We start from the raw sequence: 20,427 nt of genomic DNA, 5'->3' as shown, positions 1-20,427 counted from the left end.
CTTGGAGCATACATGTTTAGTAATGATATTGCTTCATTGTCTATGGTGCCTTTTAGCAGGATATAGTTTCCATCCTTATCCCTTTTGATTAGATCTATTTCTGCTTTCGCTTTGTCTGAGATTAGGATTGCTACTCCTGCCTTTCTTACATGAGCTGAAGCACAATATATTCTGCTCCATCCTTTGACCTTTATCCTATGTGTATCCCCCCGTTTCAAATGTGTTTCTTGTAAGCAGCATATTGTTGGATTATGGCTTTTAATCCATTCTGCTATCTGTCTCCATTTTATGGGAGAGTTCATCCCATTCACATTCACAGTTATGATTACAATCTGTGTATTTCCCTCCACCCTCTTTCCCTCCATTTGTGCTTTTAGCTCTCCCGTCTCCCTTCCCCTCCTCAATAGTATTCACTTTTCTCCCCCTCCTCCTGCAGCTTTCCCCTCCTTCTTTTGACCCCCCCTCCCTTTTAGTTCCCTTTACTCTTATTGCTTCTTTCCTCCCTTTTAGCCACCCTCCCCTTTCTTCCCCCTTCCCCTCCTACTACCTATAGAGCTAGTTAGGCTTATCTACTTAAGATTATTGTTCCCTCCTTTGAACAAATCAGATGAGAGTACCTCTCAAACAATGCTCATCTCCCTCCCCTCCTTCCCTCTACTATGGTTTTGTACTTCTTCCTGTGATATAATTTGACATTTTCTGCTTCCCCCTTTCCACACCTCCTATTACATTCCCTTCTCATACTTAAATCATATTTTTGACATGACATCATTTACTATACACCCGTTCCCTCTATGTATATCCTTTTTATCATAATAGCTGCACAGTTCTCAAGATTAACAGGTATCATCTTCCCTCATAGGGAGGTAAACAGTTTGCCCTAATTGAGTAGCAAGTTTTTGTTTTTGTTTTTTTCCCCTCTGTTTACCTTTTTATGATTCTCTGGAGACCTGCGTTTGAAGATCAAATTGTCTATTGAGTTCTGGTGTTTTGGTCAGGAAGCTCTGGAAATCCCTTATTTCGTTGAATGACTTTCTCCTTGCCTGAAATGTTATGCTGAACTTTGCTGGGTAGTTGATCCTTGGTTGAAGTCCCAACTCCTTTGCCTTACGGAATATTGGGTTCCAGTTCTTTCGATCTTTTAATGTAGAAGCTGCAAGGTCCTGTGTGATCCTGACTGTGTGTCCTTGATATTTGAATTGTTTCTTTCTAGCTGCTTTTAGTATTTTCTCCTTCACTTGATAGCTCTGGAATTTGGCAACTATATTTCTTGGGGTTTTGAGTTTGGGATCCCTTTCAGGAGGGGAACGGTGGATTCTTTCGATGACTGTTTTGCCCTCTGAGTCTAGTACTTCTGGGCAGTTTTCCTTGATGATTTCCTGGAAGATGTTGTCCAGACTCTTTTCTTCATTATGCGTTTCTGGCAGGCCAATAATTCTTAAATTTTCTCTCCTGGATCTATTTTCCAGGTCAGTTGTTTTTCCAATTAAATATTTTACATTTTCTTCTATCTTTTCATTCTTTAGATTTTGTTTGACTGATTCTTGTTGCCTCATTGCGTCATTAGTTTCTACTTGCCCAATTCTAATCTTCATCGTATTGTTTTCTTCCGTTAGCTTTCGCATCTCCTTTTCCATCTGACCAATTTTTCCCTTTAAGGAGCTATTTTCTCCATTTAATTTTTGTATTTCTTTTTCCATTCGACCAATTTTCCCAGTTAGGTTTTGGGTTTCCTTTTCCATTTGTTCAATTTTCCCAATTAGGTTTTGGGTTTCCTTTTCCGTTTGATTAACTCTTCCTTTTAGGGAATTATTCTCTCCAGTTAATTTTTGAACTTCCTTTTCCATTTGTTCAATTTTCCTTTTCAGAGTGATGTTCTCATCAGTGAATTCTTTTTTTATAATTTTAAAATCATTGGCCAGTTTTTCTTTTATATCCTTCTTCAGACGTTCCAGGTAATCTAGTTGTGCTTGCGAGAAATTCATAGTCCCATCTGAGGTTTCAGATGAAAGTACAGTCTCAGCTCTGACCTCTTTGGTGTTTGTGTTTTGGTCCTTATCCCCATAGAAAGATTCTATGGTTTTTTCACTTTTTGTCTGCTTTTTCCGATTCATGATGTTGGCTGAGTGTTGTAGCTTTTGGTTCTTTCAGTCAGAAGATACAGATCTTTTAAGTTGGGCTGCTGTGTGTCTAGGCTGAAAGCAGGCTTTTTTTTGTTGTTGTTGTTGTTTCCCAGATCAACCCTGGGGTTAGCTTGTTGGGTGTGTGGGAGGGGTGGTTTGGTCTCAGGAGATCTCCTCAGCTGGCTTGAGGCAAAGGCAAGGTCAGGGGATGGTGGTCCCAGCTTCCCTATTGTCTTCCCTTTTCCCCTGGAGGGCTGGGGCACGCCTAGAAGCTAATGCGTGTTCCCGCCCCTCCTGGGCCTTGTCTCCTGGCGCTGAGGCTTGCCTGGGTCTCAGTGCGAATTTTCTCTGCCCTGGGTCGTCTGTCCCCCCAGATCACCTCCGCCACAGTAGGAAGAATCCCCCCTTGCCACTTTTCCAGCCTCTGGTGTTGTGAGACCACCCGCCCCCTTCTACTATTCCCCCTGATCCAGGATTAATCTGGGGACGAATTTTATGGTTCCCTTACGGTCATCAGGGGGGAGGAGAGAGCACTTACTGATCACTCCGCCATCCCAACTCCTGGAAGTTCAAGTAGCTGAGCCACCGAAGTCCAGTCTTCAGGCTGAAGGTTTTAACGGCTACTGCACTGATATCTGGCGCTCAGCGGCTCTCATCAGCTCGGCCTGGCTTATCTCCTGCTCCGATGGTCTCGCCCGCCACTCTCGGGCCCCTCAGGTCCCCTCCGCCCTGTCGTGCCGACCGCGCTGCGCTGTGCGCTGGGGTCTTACCCCCGCGGAACAGATCCCTCCCGTGGACCCTCCAGTCCAACCTGGGCTCCGAATCCGTCAAAGTCCGTCACCCACTGGATTCTATACCTCCAAAGTCTGGTCAGACTCTCCCCGCAGAGATATCCAGAGGAGTTTTTCCAGGAGCTTGGGTGAGTCGTTGCTTTCACTTCGCCATCTTGGCTCCGCCCCCCGGAGTAATTTTTTTTTGAAAAGGATGTGTTAGGTCATATAGGTTTGGGAATCTCTGAAGTAGATGATCTCTGAGGTCCCTTGCAATTCTGAATTTCTATGAGGAAAGTATTTGTTGAATTTGAATAGAGGATTTCTTTGTACTCTCAGGAATCAAGAGGAAGGAGCCTCAGGATGAATATTAGGAGTCCAGAGCAAAGCCTTTCATTACCAAAGGACTGCCCCTGAACACTCATGCTATATTAGGATGGTTTTCTATGTCAGTTTTCCTCTGCAAATTGGAAATAAGTCGTGCTGCATATATATCTCTCGCTATTCTTGGTATGTTTAATTAGTAAATAACTCAGGAGGACTTGCCAGGGAGAAAGTGTTATGAAATCACAAGTGTGCCTACTTCTTTTAATGATCATTAGATACGAACACACACACACACGCTGCACATACGCTGCACACACCTATGCACATATACCTGCTTGCATGCATACATGCACACATTTCAGACCAGCTTTGGTGACCAGTCATGAATCATTTTCCCCATCTGATGGTTCTGAACTGTTAGTGTCATTATTAGATTGGCAGGATTTTAGTGGATTCTTGCTTTTGATAACTCTTCTTCTATAAAAGACTTAAGAGTACAGTATGGTGAGAGTTTATTTGACTTAATGAAAATAACACATTTTGAAAAAAACACAGTTACAGGACCTAATCTGAAAGAGCATCATAGTGTCCACGCTTTATTTATAGTTCATATTCATTCATTCCATATGAAGCTATTAAGTCCCTACTATGTGCCAAGCACTATGCTAGATATTGGGGAGAAAAAAGACGAATGTAAGAATAATTCTTATCATCAAGGAATTTATATTCTAATAGAAGACAACATATGACTCTGTTGTATAAGTAATCACAAACTAGTTCTTTTGGGAACAGATTATGACTTCAGTGGTGCAAGAAATTTCCAGTGAGGAAATTCTCTCTATGAATGAAGGTCAGTGCCTCTTCTGCCACTTAAGAGATTTAGAGATAAAATACCAAATAAAAGGGGGGAGGGGAACTAAGAGCATTTTCCACCGTCACAAAAAGCTTAGTTTAGGAGGTAGCAGTTGAGCTCACATGATCACTGCCCTGGCCCAAGCTCTCATTGCCTCTCACCTGGATTACCACAACAATTTCCTTACTGATCTAGCAGTCTGTCCTTGTGCCAATCCTTCCCATAGACAGTTACTAAACTGGTCTTCCTTTATGGGGGGTTTTTGTGCGTGTGTGTTGACATGAGGGAAGACAGTCTTTTTAAAAAATACATTTATTCTACATGAATTAAAAACCTGTCCTTCCCAATGCTCCCCCATACCAAAACAAAATAAATAATGCAACCCTCATCGTAAATGTTTATAGTTAGCCATATTGTCTTTTTCTCAAAATGCGTTTCTACATTTTAAGTTCATCATCTCTCTGGCAGGAGGTGAAGGATGTGATTCATCCCCCGTTTTCAGGACTTTTAAATTATTATTTTTTATTAGCATTTACTATATATCAGACACTGTGCTAAGCACTAGGGTTGGAAAGGAGGGAGAAGGCAAAAAAACCAAACAGTCCTGCCCTCAAAAATCTCACATTACATGGGGAAACAATATGCAAACAACTTTATACAATAAGATATACAGAGGATAAATTAGAGAAGGAAGGTTAAAAAAACTTATTACTGAAAGTCTGATTTGAGTTGGAACTTGAAAGAAGCCAGGAAAACCAAGAGGTGCAGATGAGGGGGGAGTACATTCCAGAAATGGAGGAAAGCCAGTGAAAATGCAAGAATTAGGGGAGTGGAGTGTCTTGACAAGGAATAGCGGAGTCCAGTACCAGTAGATCCAAAACTAATGGTGGAGGGAGGGAATGGGAAAAGGTGTAAACAAATTGAGTCAAGTTTAGAAGGGTTTTAATGTCAAACACATGTTAATTTAAATTAATCCTGGAGGTGTAGTAAGAGAACCACTTAGAATTTACTACATTTCCTCCTATGTAGTAAACTTGTGGCTCCTTAAGACCTCCAGGTATAGGTTCTGTCCTTTAAGAAGGTCAATTTGACAGCTGAGTAGAATTTAGGTATAGGGCAAAAGGTAATAAAAGTTGAAACTAGGGTAGTTGGGGTATGAATAGAAAAGATGGGGTATGGAATCAACTAATTAGGAAGTAGAACTGGCAAGAATGACCCATTGTGGGTGATGGGTAAGAGTCAAGAGTCAAGATGGGCTCTTCTGTTGAAAATCTGGGGGTTGAGTCATATGGGTCCCTCAGTATAAATGGGGATATTTGGAAGAAGAGTGAGCCTAGGTTTGAAAGAGAATAATTTGGTCATGTTGAGTTGGAGATGACAATAAGTATCTAGATAAAGTTGGAGATGTAGAACCAGAGTTCAGTGGAGAAATGAATGCTGAGCATAGATATGGGAGTCATTTACATGGAAGTGGCAGCTGGCTAGATTAGAGCTGGTAATGTCCAAAAGAATGTTGGAAATAAGGAAAGAGACCTCTGGACAAAATCTTGTGATAGACCCAAGAACAGGGCATGGCACGTGGATGAGGATATTGCGAGGAGATTGAGGAGAGGCAGCTAGACAGGGACGAAGAAGAGATCTAAGATGGAGGTTTGTCTTGAAAATCTAGGGGAGAGAGTTTGTAGAAAGAAATCTGCCCAAATCTCAAGAGGGCAGAGGAATGGGAAAAGGCCATTGGATCTAGAAATAGATGGAAGTTTGAGCAGAGTAGCAGAGGCTGCAGCTAGGTCACACAGGATCGAGAAGTGAGACAGAAATGAGAGAGTTAAGCAGTAGCAAAGTGCACACACACACACACATACACACACGTATAAACACACTCAGACACACACACAGACACACACACATATACACACAGACAGACACAGACACACATATACACACACATACAGACAGACAGACAGACACACACACACACACACACACACACGTGGGCCCTTCCCTTCCAGGAGTTTGGATGGGAAATGCTTGAGGGACATGGGCCACTATCCTGAATGGACAGTGTGCTCAAATGCAGCAGTCAGAGACTGGAACTAAAGAAAAGACAATGGAGGATGATGAGTCAATAGAAGACCAGAGGGAGGTCAACAAAGTAATGAAGCTTTCTGCTAAGAGGAGGGGGATGAGGTGTGGCAGGGGAAGCTCTAGCAGAGAAGGTCGGACTCCCACTCACTGCCTTCCAGCTGCTTGGGCCTTTGGAAATGGCATAACACCTTGTAGCACATTTCAGTGGCGTTCTCTGGTGCATTCTCTTTGTGTCTGAGTGACAGCATAGATGGTACAAGTACGCCAGGACTGAACTTTGGAAAGGCCTGAGTAATGATATGACAGAGCAGTTAGGGAGCTGAGAGTGGATGAGTGTGTAGCTGAACTGGATAAGGAGGGTTAGGAGTGGGAAGAGAGGTCATCACAGGCCTGATGGCCAAGGGTAGAACTCATATATTTGAGGAAGCGGAACAAAGAATGGATGGAAGATATGGGAGTCACTGGAGAAGTGGCAGGCTGGGAGCTATCGTCAGAGGGAGGAGTTTAAGAATTCTCAGTCTTGAAGTGGAACACTTTTACGACTGATGGTAAGATCGCAAGTATGATTATTTCTGTACGTAGCTTACCTCAAGTCTTTAGAGACTTCATAGCTCTCAGTGCTTCAACTGGATTCAACAGTTACTGATTAAATATCTTCTTTAATCTATAAACATCGGATTAATTGATGGGGGTGGAGATTTTCCTGTAATTTCCTTGGTGTAGGGTGGAAGGGATATTGATAAACTGAAATAATGGTTTAAGACAGAAAAGAGTGCTTTAATAGCTTTTTCCTGCCCAATTTTGTCTTAGGTCCACAGGAAAGTGTTTACAATTCCTTAGATAGAATACTGGGCCTGAAGTCAGGAAAACTAGCTCTGTGACCCTGGGCAAACAACTGAACTTGTGTCTGCTTCCGCTGTTTCAGTTGTAAAATGGAAATAGAATAATAGCACCTACCTCCCAGACTGCCTCTAAAGCTCAGATGGGATCCAGTTTGAACAGTGCTTGGCCTGGAGTTCCTGAGCCGTAGAAGATGTTGAAGAAATGCTGCTTTGCTTTGATTTCCTTTGTCTTGGTTACAGCAGGTCTGAGGGAGGAGACCCAGCAATATTGTAGGTGACGAAAGACAGTCAGGCTTGTTCTCCACTCGGAATCCTTAGAGTAGCTAACCCTTAAATGACTAATACCATGCTCAGAACATAGAAGAAACATGTTCATTCATTTTGTTTTCTTCTTTGTACAATAGCATTTTAAAATTCCGGTCATTTTCCATAAACAACAAATCTGGGCTGTTTGAACCTTTTCTCATTGAAGTGGCACTTGCTTCACCTGCTCACGCATTTAGCATCAGTAGTCAAAGTCTATTTATGTGATTGGGGTGGTAGGGGCTGGGGAGCCCTGGGTGCAGATCCCATGTAAGAACCTCGATGGCTGGGACTGTCATGTCTTGGTATTGGGACCTGCTGTCCCTCGCACCGTTTCTGGCTCAAAGGAAGTGCTTAATAAATGCTTCTTGATGATTAGCTGATCAGTGTTTGGATTCAACTGCTTTCCTAGTCTCCAGCATAGCAGATTTTCCTTTCCTTTTAAATTAATTAGTTCTGTTTATTACTTATCTATATATTCTTCCTTCCTTCCATCCATGCATCTGTTTATTCATTCATTCATTTGTTTATTCTTTATCTATTGACTCATTTTCTCTAGGCTTTCCACTTCATTTCTGGGAGGAATTCCTGGTGTTGACTACTTGTCTCTAACCTGAAGCTTTATAGAGTTGGGGGGAGGACTGGGAGGTTTAATGATATCCCCAAGGTCCCATGACATCATGAACTGCACACCCCATCCCCACTCACATCCACCTTCCTTTTCCTTTTACATATTTTGTTTCTCTGTACATTTTATTCCCACCCCATTAATACTCCTCGCTTCTTTGCTGTTCCTTTTATGCTTTTGTCATCACTTGGTAGTTTTTTAAAAGTTGAACTTGGTTGAAGTGAACCCTGAAATGTCATTTCCGTATTGTTGAAAGACCTTCAGGCCTTTTAAAAATGTTCTTCAAATACCCACTTTGTACTTTTTATAGACATCGATTTGATTCCTCCATCAACTTAAAATAGGAAGATATCTAATTGTAATTAGAAACAGGCCAATAATTTTGAATTATCTGCCATGGCCAAAAATTATCTGTTAAGAATAACTTCTAAGATGTTGCTGACTATTTGGACTAGAACTCATATTGTAAGTTTGATGTTGTCTGCTAGTGGGTTATTCCCTCACATAGGTCTCCAGAGTATTTTTTTATGTGCCTCAGGAAGCACTAATATTATAGTTATTTGGCCTTAAATTTTTATTAAGGAAATTACATGAGATCAAGATGCTTTAATATTTATTATTTATTCCACTGCAGAGTCATGTGGGGAACATATAGCATAGGAATAAAGCTGAATAAGCTAAAAGAAGAAGGACAAAAAGTCCATCCCAAGCTTAATTACTTATACAGTCAAATAGACTGATCATGAGATGGGAAATATGGATGATGAAATATGTCCATGCCTGGGAGGCCTGTTCTCAGACCTTCACATACTCATTCTGTTCAGGCATAAACACTGGTCTTATTCCCTTCCTACTCACATCCTTTAGTCCATTTGGACCTCTTCTGTGCCCTTAAACTCTAATTTGTCTTATGTTACTTGTATTATCATTACAGTTATTTATATTGGAGTTACTTGTGTTTGTGTCTTCCCTTATCAGAGGTTCACTGGCCCCTGGGATCACAGATTACCATTTTGCATCTTTGAATTTCATTCTTGAGTAGAATCCATTATACAGATGGGGTTGTTGGATTTAGTTGAAGGTCCTTTCTAAATCTTTAAGTTTTGTGTTCTAGAATTTCTGAGTCCATATTTCTAGTTTTGACCCTTTGCTAGCTCAGCTTGTCACAGAATATTTGATATTCCATCAAATTAGATTCTGTATGTTAAAAAACAGACTCATCTACTTCTTGGTGAAACTCTGCCCCCTTCCAAGCTTTTCTTTTTTTGTGGTGAGATGAACATTCTTCCAAGTATAGAGATTTTAGATTTATCTTTGATTCTTTTCTCTCCACTGACTATTTATTGCCCACCAGGCCTGAATTCCTATTATAATGTTCTTCAAAATATCTCTCAGATTCATTGCTACTTCTCCCTTTTTCATTACCAGTACCCTTACCACCTCCCTGCCACAATTTAAGCAAATAGGGCCAATCTTTGTCTTCTCGTGCTTCCCAACATACTGGAGCAGGAGGAGGCCTGGGCCCTGCTCCTTCCTCAGGACCACTTTCAGGACTTCCCTCTGCTGCTGTCACTAAACAACCTCACCTCGTCTACATCTACATCTGTTTGCTTCCCGTTTGATATAACCTATTGACCACCAGGTCATTTTCTCTTCTTTCTTAAGAGAGTTTTTAATTCGTAGTCTTCTTTTTCAGTCATTGCCCTTTGACTTGGGGACAGTAGTATACATGCCATTGTGTCCTTAAATGCCAGGGCCTCCAAGTACATCAGCCTCCTTATCTTCCATCTCAGTGACTCGCTGAGATCACTCTTTACTTCATCTCATCATCTTTTGCAAGTATTGCCTTTTCATGAGCCAGAATTCTGAATTTCCTTACTCTGGTCACAGTTTCCTCTCCTTTGGCCACTCGTTCTACTTCATTTATCCTAAACCTATTCTTTTTTTGAATTGTGAGCTCTAGTCACTCAATGGTCTCCTAGTCTAACAACCTTTGCCAGGGGCTACTTTCCTACCTTTGAAGCTATTTCATCGAAATGAGTTCATCTTTACCTTGTTTCTACCCTATTGCCTTTCCTGCCTTGACAAACCACAGAATTGGGTTACTCTCATCATCTGTCTTCTCTGCATCTCTTGGCTTGCTTCTGGATGCTCCTGAATGAGGTCACAGAATGCTGCTTACTGGGTCCACTATAGTTAGCCAAATGAGGCATCACCAAATGTTCATCAAATGCTGTCATTTTAGGTGCTGGGATGACAAAACCAAACTTGGACCAAATTCATATTATCTAATTATTAATTTGAACCCAGCTAAACAAGGGCCATTCCAAACATCTCCTTAACCTACTTACCTAAGTACCTCCCCCTGTACCAGAGAACCTTACTTCACACTACTGAAAAAAATTTGAAAGGACTCATCGTGAGCTCTTTCTTCCCAAGTCTACATTTCCGAACTCCTCTACCCCATCTCCCATTCCTCCACAGGTGCCATCACATTCCACAGGATCCTGCCCATTCCCTCTTATCTTCAGTCTCCTCTAGTTCCTGTTTCCTACAACACTGATCACTTGTTGAGCACCTAACATGTGACAAGATCTAGGGATAAAAAGACAAAAGTGAAGCAGTTCTTTGTCAGGGATCTTACATTCTGTCAGCAAGACAAAATGTACATTTATAAGTGGATCCAAATTAGATGTCTGGTGTTAGAGAGGTGTGGGAGGGAGGCACTGGCATCTCGGAGAATCGAGAAAAGTTTCATGTAGAAGAGCTGTCTTGATCAGAGTTTTAGAATGACGTTTCCAAGAGGCCCAGATAAGGAGGAGATGCCTTTGAGCTTCTCTCATCTACCACTTTCCATCTCTCTTGCCATTCGAGTTGCTCATCTTCAGAACATAGTTTCCTGCTCCTTCTTTCCCCAATCCAGCCATTTTGGATAATCCTTGCAGCGTCCCATCTCAGCCCTAACCGAGCAGATACTACCCCATCTCCCCACAAGCCCCAAATCAGGACATTCTCTTGCTCCATCTGCTTTAAGTTTTTTCTTACGCTGCACTAGAGCCCTACAATTCCCATAATCCTTCTTCCCTTGTTCCTAATCAAAGTTTGTGGATCTCCAAAGCCATATCCAGCTTCAAGCTGCTTCGCTTCTCCTTTCTTCTGCCTAGAGATGAGAAGATTCCATGATTCTCTTGAACCAAAGCCATAGGAAGCTGCCCCACCCAACTGTGCAAGAGACCTTTGCATCCCCTGACACTAATTTGGCTTGAGACTTAGGGGAATCCCCACTCTCCTACTTCTGCATAAATTTATTAATACTCTTCACTACCAGACTGGCCAAGGCCCTAGGAAATACTTTGGTACGATTAGAGACTGGTTAGCTGACACTCGTTATATCATCTCTGCAGAGAGCTTAGAATGAACTACAAAATCTTTTCATTTATTCCCACCCCCTCTTGAACCTGTTTATAGATGTTTGTGGGATATCTTTTTATTCTTCTCCCCCCCATTCCTAGCCTCAGGCTTGAAGAAATTCCTTCCTTCCCAAGCCCAACCAGAGCTAAGAGGTCTCTCACCCACCCAACAAGTATGAACATTACACTGATCAGGATCCCAGAAAGGCATCGAAAAAGTGTGCATGTGTGTGTCTGCATGTCATTATCTATTCAGAGTATCAAGCTGATGGACTAACTGTGGCTGTCCTCTTCTACAATAGGCATTCCTCGTTTGTGTTTCTCCCCCCTTCATAGAGGTTAAATCGAACTCTCCTATTCCCTCTAACCACAGTTGGCCCTCATGGCTCTGTCCGGGCTTTATTCTCTTCTCCTTCTATACGACTTCCCTTGGGGGTCATGTCAGCTCCCATGGCCTCTATGAACACCTCCGTGTGAATGATGCTGCCCTCGCCCCTTTGCTCTTCACTCTTTCATGTCTAACTGCCTTTCCAACATCTCCAGTCGGATGGTGGTAGACATCTTAAATTCACCATGTCCAAAGCAGAGCTTAACATCTTCTCCCCTAAACTTCCCAGGCCTGCAGACTCAGCTAAAGTGTTTCTCCCTTTTCTGTTTGTTCTTTCTCGTGGTTTTCCCTTCCATACTGCTTCCTTTCTTCTTTCACAGTGTGACCAATGTGGAAATGTCTTGTGGATCGGGAAAGGGGAGGGGAGAGAAGGAGAAAATGTTTGGAGCTCAAAATCTCATAAAAGTAAATGTTGAAAACTGGAAAAAAACACTATTCAGTGGAAAGCTAAAATAAAGTGAAATGAAGAGGTTGATCTAAAAAAAAAAGGAAAAGAAAAGCCTGGAAAGACTTACACGAACTGATGCAGAGTCAAGTGAGCACAAGCAGGAGAACACTGGTCCCAGTAATATCAGCCTTGTACTGTGAATGTCAACTGTGAATAACAGCTTTTCTCAGCAATACGGTGATTCAAGACATTTCCAGAGGACTCAGGAGGAAAAGCTCCCTCCACTTCAGAGAAAGAACTGATGGAGGCAGAATGCAGATCAAAGCATATTTCCCACTTTTAAATTTTTGTGTGTGTTTTTTGGGTCTGTTTTCTTTCACAGCATGATTAATGTGGAAATATGTTTTGTGTGATAGCACATGTAGAACCTATATCAGATTGCTCACTTTGTCACAAAGGACTCGGGAAGGATGGAGAGAATTTGAAACTAACATTTTTAAAAAAAACAGATGAAAATTTGTTCCTACATTAAATTGGGAAAATATAAAAAAAACAAAAAGTCTGACAGTTGCTATCTAATATATTTTCCTAAAATAGTTTCATGTAAATATCCTCTGATAATAAAAATTTCCATGAATGTTATGCACCTTCTCCACCCCACCCAATAAAACCCTTTCTGTCCACTGACACTGCTGCCATTCTAGCGCAGGCCCTCATCACCTCATGCCCAGACTGTTGAAATGGCTTGCTAGGGGTCTGCCTCCCTCATGTCTCCCCATTCCAGTCCATCCTCCCTGGAGCCACCGAAGTGATTTTACTAAAGTACCCCCATCCCCTCACACACTCAGTGTCTGCCAGTGGCTCCCCACTGCCTCCAGGATCCAGCACAGTACTCTCAGCTTGTCCTTCAAAGCCCTTTGTAACCTACTCTTTCATTTGTCTCACTCTTTATGCCCTGAGCTTTTGATCTACAACAGCTCAGAAGCTGGGAGTCAATCTGATCATTGCCCAATTGGGACAGCTGATATTTCTTGAAGGCCTGAAGTCCACTGTTGAAGTCTTCTTTGGGTGAAAACAGGTTTATCAGGTTAATGGTCTTCTACCCAACCCTCACATGGAAATTGGTTTCTGAGTTCTTCTTTGCCTGGGCTATGGACTTCCTGGCTTCCACTTCTGCCGTCACTGCTGCTCTGCCTCCTTCTTTGCCCAAGTGAGAGTGACACCTTATTGTTCATTGAAACCTGATTTTGCCTGGAGAAACCTGTCCTGACAAGAATTGTGTTGGGGGTAATGAGGGCACCCTGTTGTGATTTGACCTATTCTGCAACCCTTGGGACAGCTAAGTGGTACAGTGGATAGAGCACCAGTGCAGAAGTCAAGAGGACCTGAGTTCAAATCTCACCTCAGACACTTGACACTCTCTAGCTGTGTGACCTTGGGCAAGTCACTTAACCCCAGTTGCTTCATCCTAGATCATCTCCAGTCATCCTGATGAATATCTGGTCACTGGATTCAGATGGCTCTGGAGGAGAAGTGAGGCTGGTGACCTGCACAGCCCTCCATCCCTCAAAAACAAAGTCAAGTGCAAGTCATGTCATCATTTCTCTGGTGACATGGTCTTCTTTGGCAATGAAGGACACGCGTGCGCGCACACACACACACACACACACACACACACACACACACACACATTCCCTGAGATGTACTCTTTGATCCAGTGATGACATTATAGCCTCCTTGGTCTTGCAGGAACCAGACCCTGCATCTCTCAGTTCTGGACATTTTCTCTTGTTGACCTACATGCCTGGAATGCTCTCCCTCCTCAACTCTGCCTAGTTTCCTTTCTTGTTGTTCAGTCATTTTTGAGTAGTGTCCAACTGCTTGATCCCATTTAGGGTTTTCTTGGCAGAGATACTGGAGTGGTTTGCCATTGCTTTCTGTATCTCATTTACAAATGAGCAAACTGAGGCAAGCAGGGTCATATAGCTAATAAGTGTTGGAAGTCAGATTTGAACTTAAGTCTTCCTGACTCCAGACTGGGAACTCCATCTCCATCCACTGTGCCACCTGTCTACCCTTGCTGACTTCCTTTAAGTTCCAACTAAAATTCCATCTTGAACAAGCCGTCTTTCCCAAACCCTCTTAATTCCTAAGCCTTGTGTGTATTAAGTACTTCCTGTTTGTCCTGTGTCTGACTTGTGCATGTGTTTGCTTGCTTACTGCCTTTCCCATCGGATCGTGTGCTCCTTGAGAACAGATTGTCTGCTTATTGTCTCCCCAGTGTTTAGCGCGGTACCTGGAACATAATGTGGGTTCAGGAAAGTATTTATGAACTGATTGACAGAAACAGCAATCCAGAAAAATTAATTCAGGATCTGCCGTGTGAATGAAAGGGAGACAGACGTGTAACATGACCCGCTCCCACACAGCTCACCGCCGAATGTGAGAGCAGACATCACAACAGTCAGACATTGGTCTATGGATAGATAACACTTTTTTTCTTAGAAGGAGGCATAGAGGAAGTGCTAGTGGCGCAGCACTATGTTAAATGAATGGAACATTTAACTTAAATTAAGACCGAAACTTAGAAAGACTGGGTCCGTCTTCCTCAGATCCTGGGCAAAGAACTGATTTTTCTGAGCCTCAGTGTCTTATTTATATGATGGGGATTAATAGTAACACATTTCAGAGCATTGTTATATGGGTCAAATGAGGTAACATGAAAACATGCAGTGATACAAATAACTATTATCATAAGATGCCTTAAGAAATTTGGAATGTTGGTTTTTTTATTTTTGTTTCCAGAAAATTAATTGATAATGCATTTTTCTTTTTTTTCCCTTTTTTAGGGCAAAACTTTACCTTAAATCGTTACAAAGGGAACATGTTATTAGTCCTAAAAAAAAAGCCATTAAGGCACCAAAGGAAGATGCAAGAAAGGAAGATGAGAAGTCGGATAAAGAGACTGAAGAAGAAGCACCTCCTTCGCCTGGAAGCAAGGTAACTGTGGGGAGTCTGCATCTGGGAGCTTTACGTCAGGGAATTGGAGCTGAGATTCTGTTGTGCAAGACCATTGGGCCAGCTCCTGAGATAGTCTTGGAAAGTAACGAATGTCTCCAAATTTGGAATTAAAAAATAACATTTAATATTCTGCCTCAGATTCTAGTGATGTTTAGTCCAGGTAATTGGAAAGAATCATTGATAAAATAATTGGGATCACATGGTATATTAATTTGGAACTATTTTTATAATCCTTGCTGCATTCTTACCTTATTATGGCACCAGAAATACTGGCCAATAGTTCATGGGATGGTAGAGGAGCTGATTTCTGGGAGTTCAAAGTAAGGAGAAGTGTAGCTTAGCCCTATCTTAGATGCAGTTGAATTCCACAAGCACTGATTGATTACCTCCATTGTGTAAAGCACTGCTAGAGACATCCAAATCTGTTTACTTTTCTTTACCGGGACTTTAAATGCAGTAGATGTTGTGGGCCCAAATGGCCCCATTCCATTTTTCCTTTGTACTCTATCTTCTCCTAAATAGTTCTTGCACTTCACACCTCTTGGGATCAATCATTCACTTGTCTGTTTTGTACAACAGTAATCACAAGGTCTTTCCAACACGATTATAAAACTGCATTTTCAGGTTAGCTAAGCACCTTTCCATTTCTTATTATGCCTTCACCTCACCACAGCTCTGTGAGGCAGGTACTGTGCCGCAGAGGTGTAGATTCCCATTTTACAGATGAAGAAGCTGAAGGTTTGAGAGATTAAACCGACAGCCACCATATAACTAGAAAGTGAAGAAAATGAGATTCCAGCCCAGCTGCGGCTGCTTATCCATTGTGTGCAAACAGCACTGACGGATAGATATTTCTAGACCATGATTTCTAACCACACCCTACGGTTCCATCCTCAGCAGCTACATTCAGGCCAAACTATTTTGGTGTTGTTTAGTTTCATGTTATAGGAATCTTGGGGGTGGGCGTTTAGTTAGTGCCCTCTCATTTTACTCATGAGAAGTTTAATTTGGCCAAGGAGACGCAGACTGCAGGTATCCCAGATAAGACACGGACCTTATTTACTGACATCGGCCCCAGTGAGTCTTTTACATTGTGATCTGTTCCGTATCTCCAGCTGGAAGGTAGAACCCTCAAGATCCTGGATGCTGCTGTTGCCATGTACTCCATCTCAAGTCATTCTTAGGGTGTGTTCCCTATCCAGGAGATGCTAGCAGAGACCGCAGACTTGCAGTCAGTTACTATATCTGTACCATAGCAACTGATCAATCACTTTAAAGAAAACGTTCATTTTTAGGGGAACAGTTTTGTTGTAATATCGGTGAGATAACGACGCTATAGGCAGATATATTTCATGATAGTGAACGTTGTATAGAAATGTTCATCCTCCTGGGAGTCGACTCTTTATGTCTTTCATATTAGACATGATGTGGTAATGATGTCGCTGTTCCTTTGAGTAGCTCACTCTGTAGCACCAGCGCGGGGAGCAGCTCTCTGGACCGTCTGTAAATCTGACTCCTCCATCCTTTGTTTTGCAGCTGCAGCCACAGGCGCCACGCCAGGTTACTTCTCAAGCTACTCAAACCGATCTTCCCCAACGGCGTCGGTCAATCTGATGTTCTTATTGCCCAGAAATCCACAGTTTGTCTTCATCTGTGTGAGGTTGGGCATCAGCGCTCCTGGGCCCATTTGATTTTAGTGCCTTCTTTAGTGCCCTGTCATCCCCTCCAAACATTTTCCATAGTATCTTCTAGTGCAGTACAGTGTCGAGCTATATTAAAGTAAAAAGTGCTTTAGGATTAGTGGTTTGGCTCTGTTTTATGAACATATTGTTGGTTATTGTGCTTTCCTATTGAATGTTAATTATGACTTCAATGTGTTGCTCTTAGAGCAGAAGTGATGCTTGGGTTACATGTATGATTCCCAGTCAGCTTTCATTTACAAAATGGATACATTGACCCATATAATGCAATTTAGCACTGTAGACTGGGGGCCTGCTGCGTGCCTCACTTTTAGGCACTGTGATGCTTAAGACTTGGCCCTTGCATGTGGACAGCTTCTAATCAGTCGAGGAGACAAGATGTATACATTTGAAATAATTGCAGAATAACACATGTCAGCATTCAATGATGTGCCATTCTGTGTGGTACAGATAGAGAGTATTCATCAGAGGAGATGAAGGGAAGCTGGTGCATGCCTGTGTGTCTGCTTGTGTATGCAGGGGTGGAAGTGTGAGTGCGTAGGAGTGGTCTGGCAGTAAAAGGGGCAGCCGACTCGTAAAAGGAGACTAGGTGTGGACAGTCAGAAGAGGCCCCTGGGCCTACCTGTTTGCTCAGCAACTGGACATTGAGTGCTGGGATTGGATGAAGAATATCTCTTTTCTAAACAAAGGAAAAACATGGAGCTTTATCCCTTTCCATTGCCTGGCTTCATATGTAACTTTTCCATTGCTAAGATTGTTCCTTTCAGGCTTCTCTGATTGTAAAGAATTTCTTTTTCATGTTACAGCAAAATATAACTCACTGTAGTACCCACTTACTGTTCCTAATTCATGGGGTTGAGCAGAATAAACTTCTCCTGAGCCAGAGAATAGGCTGTAGGGATGATTCTTCCCATGGTTTTCTCTTCACTAGGATGGTATTTCATGTCTTAATTCAGTCTTCCTATGGCATGGGTTGGAAACTCCCTCATTTTCCCATCATCTCTCTGTAGTCCCCTTTCAGCATGCCCATTTTCTTTCTAAATGTAATAGCCAGATCTGAACTCAGTACTTCAGATGTCATCTGACCATGGCTGAGTCCAATGGAATCCTTGCCTCCCTTTCTCTGCGAAGGACATTGCATTGCCTTTTGTTTAGTTCCTGATCCCTGTTAACCTGACAATATTTGGTCTGGAGGAGGTGGTGGGTAAGTGCTTGGTGCTTGTTTGCTGGCCAGCAAACCCCATAACTCATTTTTGCATGGACTTCCTTCTAACTCCTTCCACACAATTTCATACTTTTATATTAGAATCTTTTTAAATTCAATTATTTACCTTCCTTAGCAAGTTTTGTGTTTATCCTTTTGTGTGTGTTCGTCCTTTGTTGCCGAAGGAGACCATGCCGTCAGAGAAATAGTGACATGACTTGCACTTGACTTTGTTTTGAGTGAGAGAGGGCTATGCGGGTCACCAGCCTCACTTCTCCTCCAGAGCCATCTGAATCCAGTGACCAGATATTCATCAGGATGACTGGAGATGACCCAGGATGAGGCAGTTGGGGTTAAGTGACTTACCCAAGGTCACACAGCTAGTGAGTGCCCCTGTTTATGCTTAGCAAACCATGTAAGTTTGACCTCTAATATAGACTCTTGAAATATTTTTGGATCTTTTTTTCTTCTGGCATTAAACATATCAGCTGGGCCTCTTAGCTATACACTGTACCCAAATGTGCTAAGCCAAATGAAAGGTGTACAACAGAACATGGACATGAGCAGGGCCTTATGGGCACTCCAGAAGAGATGTCCATCCCAGGTGAGGTCAGTCCATTAATCAGAACACTTTGGACTGAGTTGGGCTGGCCGGCCCAGACACAGCTCATTGTAGTCTCCTCCAATCCATATCCCTCAATCCTGTACCACAAGAATACTAGGAGAATCTTTTAGATGTCTTACTAATATCCAAGTATACTTTGTTAATGGCATTTTTCTCATATGTCGGAAAAGAAAATAAAGGTGCTCTTGTTTGACTGATTCCCGTGGAGCCTGTGGGAGCTCCGAGTGTGTTCAGAAATCACTTGTCTAACAGTCCATGACAGGATCTCTAAAGGGTCCAAACCAAACACTTCCATTGTCAGTTGTCAGTCAGTCAGTAAGCACTTATTTTGTGCCAAAAGACAGTCCCTGCCCCCAGGGAGCTCACAATTTATTGCTAACAATCAGGCCAGGCTTTGTGCACTGACAGCAGCTAAAGATCTCGTTTCATCCCTAAGGACGTCAGCCCTGTGAGTTTGGTTTACTCCAGGTGGGCTGGAGCTGGTGGTGTTTAAGGTACATGGGATTCGTTTCAGCACTAAGGAAACTGAAGCTGATGGAGGTGAACAGAGCCACACAGACGGTATCTCAGGAAAGATTTGTGCTTGGGCCTTCCTAACTCCTGAGTCCTTTGCCATGGCCACTGTGCCATTTAACTGACTCATTTAACAACAACAGCAAAATGTATTTAGTGTTGATCTTTAAAGACACACATGATCTAGAGAAGAAAAAAAATATATCTCCCCTCATGGTTTACAATTTGGTAGGGAACAGCTAGAAACTGGCACAGATGGCCTTAGTCCAGGTAATTCTCTGAGTGTGAGGAGTTCGCTCTGACTCCACTGTGTAATAGACAAAATCCAGAGCCTCGAGGGGCTCGGCTTTGTCTCTTCTCTCTACTGCCATCAGCCCAGGGTCTCCCTCATTGGTTAGGGGCAGAGACTAGCCCCCCAGCCAGGAATCTCTTTCTTTTTCCTCTTTTTGTATTCCTTGTGCATAGTACGTGCTTGGCACATAGTAGGCATTTAATAAATGTGTATTGACTGACTAACTGGCCCCAATGACTTATCTCTGATCAGCTTTTACAGAATTATTTACTTCGTAGATAAAGCAGAAGCAACGGTACACTTATTTTTCATCGACCCTTCAGGGCAGACTCTTCATAAGCCATCTTGGTTTCTGCGGAAGTAGGCCCCAAAAAGACCTCAGTTCCTACACTGCGCTGGTCCTAATCAGTTCATGTTCAGATGCAACAAGAGTGCTGGATGGATCTTTCCCCTGGGCATCACTCCTAGAGGTCCTTGCTCAAGCACCATCCTTTCTCCTCCAGGCATTGATGTTGGCTGCCTATAAAATCCAGCCTAGATCTCAAGTCCTAGATTCCTGTGGCTTGTTCTGTAATTGTTGAAACCTCTGCCCCCTGCACCTCACTCACAAAAGAGTGAGTGAGAAGGTCAGGGAGGCCCCATTTCTTCAGGAAAAAAAAAAGGGGAACATGTCCTCAGAGGGGGATGTCTCCATGGTTCCTTCCCCTTATAGAACAGTGTCTTACCAGACACCGTCATACCAAGAGAATGAGGAAAGGGGTAAAGGAAGGAGCAGGCCTTGACTGTCTAAGACCACAAAGACCATAAAAACTTTTAGTCTGTCACAATCAAGCCGCATGGGAAAAGGATAAAGTATCCAGCATCCCCATTGGCCTCTCTGCTAACAATGGCATTGCAAAGACCTTTGAAGTAATCTGCTAGATAATGAGCTGTCAGGCCCAAACACATGCTATTT

The 20,427-nt window shown here is 42.6% G+C and overlaps 1 protein-coding gene across 6 annotated transcripts in view; it reads left to right on the top strand.

Moving 5' to 3' along the window:
- The window catches only part of LRRIQ3 (leucine rich repeats and IQ motif containing 3), a 161,671-nt gene that overhangs the window by 75,197 nt on the left and 66,047 nt on the right, over nucleotides 1-20,427 (top strand). For all 6 annotated transcript variants that reach the window (XM_072649847.1, XM_072649846.1, XM_072649850.1 and 3 more), the window contains one exon: nucleotides 14,967-15,117. In XM_072649847.1, the coding sequence (XP_072505948.1) occupies nucleotides 14,967-15,117 (151 nt within the window). The remainder of the gene's footprint in view (nucleotides 1-14,966; nucleotides 15,118-20,427) is intronic.

Source organism: Notamacropus eugenii, chromosome 2 (genome assembly GCF_028372415.1).
Source record: "Notamacropus eugenii isolate mMacEug1 chromosome 2, mMacEug1.pri_v2, whole genome shotgun sequence".
Classification (NCBI taxonomy): domain Eukaryota; kingdom Metazoa; phylum Chordata; class Mammalia; order Diprotodontia; family Macropodidae; genus Notamacropus; species Notamacropus eugenii.
Note: the sequence above shows the minus strand (reverse complement) of the source record. Positions and strands in the feature narration are given on the sequence as shown.